Source organism: Apaloderma vittatum, unplaced genomic scaffold (genome assembly GCF_000703405.1).
Source record: "Apaloderma vittatum isolate BGI_N311 unplaced genomic scaffold, ASM70340v1 scaffold23846, whole genome shotgun sequence".
Taxonomy (NCBI): domain Eukaryota; kingdom Metazoa; phylum Chordata; class Aves; order Trogoniformes; family Trogonidae; genus Apaloderma; species Apaloderma vittatum.
In genome coordinates this window covers 46,792-48,565 of record NW_009723680.1, presented here as the reverse complement: position 1 = coordinate 48,565, position 1,774 = coordinate 46,792, and the positions used below count along the sequence as shown (strand labels likewise).

The window sequence follows — 1,774 nt, the reverse complement described above, 5'->3', positions numbered from 1 at the left end:
TCACTGCAGGACTGAGCACCGTTACAAACCTCTCCCTCTGCACATACACACACACCTCTAAAGAGACAAAAGCCTGCAGCCAGCTGAACAGTTTAATTATGCCATAGTCCAGTCTCTGATAAGATAGTGTTAGCTGGGTGCCAGAGGGACTGTGGTGCCAGCAATCACAGCAAATGAGGAAGCAGAAGTATCTTTGGAAGGACATCCAGCCAGTCCCCTTTCTGCATAGTCTGTAAGGGGGGAAAGGGGAAAGAAAACCACCCAACCTTCCCTCCTCAAAGGCAAAAAAAAAAAATCCAAAACACTGTCTCTCCCTCAAGCAAAAAAAGGCCACAGTAGTTAGAAAGTAAGGCAAGTGTTGAGGGCCACAAGGCCAAGATTAGCCTAAGGCAATGCCAAAGCTGCTTTGCCCCATACTGGTCCTTAGAGGACCAGGAGGAGGAGCAGCCACAGTGGAGAGAGAGGCTGATAAACCCTTGCACAGAGGGCAGGAGCCATCGCCTCTTTCTCCTCTCCAGAGCAGTTATTGCTTCAGCCTGAGCCGACAAGCCCAGTGAGCACCAGGCTCACGTGAGAGGCGATATATCCAGCCAACAGTGCAAGTATGATGGCAGAAAGGGTCCTGCCCGGCTTCCCAGCCTGGAGCTGAGCTGAGCAGGCCAGCTCCTGGAAAAGCCACCAAAACTTCCAGTCAGTGTCCCCCAGTGCAGGACAGAGGCCACATTTATCCCAGACAGAGTGAAGGGATGGGAAGACACTCTTGTAAGAAGAGGCTGCTGAGAAGTTCTAAGTTGCCCACCTGCAGCTCAGGAGGACACACCAAGTACCAGCTGGTGGCCTGCCAGCTGAGGGGTTTTACAAGTTCTCTGTGGAGCTGAACGGGACGAACTTGGCATGTTTGGTTGGGGATGCTGGCATCTGTCCAGCTGCCTCCTCACTCAGCTTGAAGAACATCTCCTGCTCACGCTTCTTCTGGTTCAGCTCGTCCTCCAGGGCCTTAAGCAGAAGGGAACACACACAAGAGCTGTATTTGAGATTGTACTGGAGCCACGGACACTGTCCCCTCCAACCAGTCAAGCAGGACACCCTGCTCACACCGATGAGGCACTACCTTTTTCCGTGGCCTCAGCTTGTCTCTCCACTCCTTCATGTGCTGGTTGTGGCTCTCATCCAGGGACTTAAGCTTCTGGGTTTCGTGCTCAATCAACAGGTGACACTTTTCATTCTAAATACATATCACAAAACATAACACCCATTAAGTATCTAGGATGGCAAATCCAGTGGGCAAACGGGACTTGCATCAGCCAGTGGCATTCAGAGCCCTGAGCTCTAGGACACATTTAGACATGGCCACAAAAACCTCTCAAGGCAGAGCAAGGGGACCTCAGGTCTAGTTCACTGACAGTCCTCTGCAGCCACTTCTTACAACACATTCCCAGGCAGCTCTGAGACCAAGCCATGAGGGACAGGTACCTGCAGCTGCTGGAGCTCATTCGTGTTGCTCTCGCACTGAGCCTGCATGTCCTTCATCTGCGTACATTTAGACATGGCCACAAAAACCTCTCAAGGCAGAGCAAGGGGACCTCAGGTCTAGTTCACTGACAGTCCTCTGCAGCCACTTCTTACAACACATTCCCAGGCAGCTCTGAGACCAAGCCATGAGGGACAGGTACCTGCAGCTGCTGGAGCTCATTCGTGTTGCTCTCGCACTGAGCCTGCATGTCCTTCATCTGCGTCTCGTGCTTCTGCTGCTGGTGCAGCCGCTCTGCTTTTT

General features: G+C 52.4%; 1 protein-coding gene across 1 annotated transcript in view; it reads right to left on the bottom strand.

Moving 5' to 3' along the window:
* Window positions 1–855: 855 nt before the first annotated feature.
* STK10 (serine/threonine kinase 10) overlaps window positions 856–1,774 on the bottom strand; it is a gene marked incomplete at its 5' end in the record, with an annotated part of 47,703 nt that continues 46,784 nt past the window's right edge. Inside the window, 3 exons of the mRNA XM_009872223.1 lie at window positions 856–996; window positions 1,112–1,225; window positions 1,674–1,768. Coding sequence (XP_009870525.1) covers window positions 856–996; window positions 1,112–1,225; window positions 1,674–1,768 — 350 coding nt within the window. The remainder of the gene's footprint in view (window positions 997–1,111; window positions 1,226–1,673; window positions 1,769–1,774) is intronic.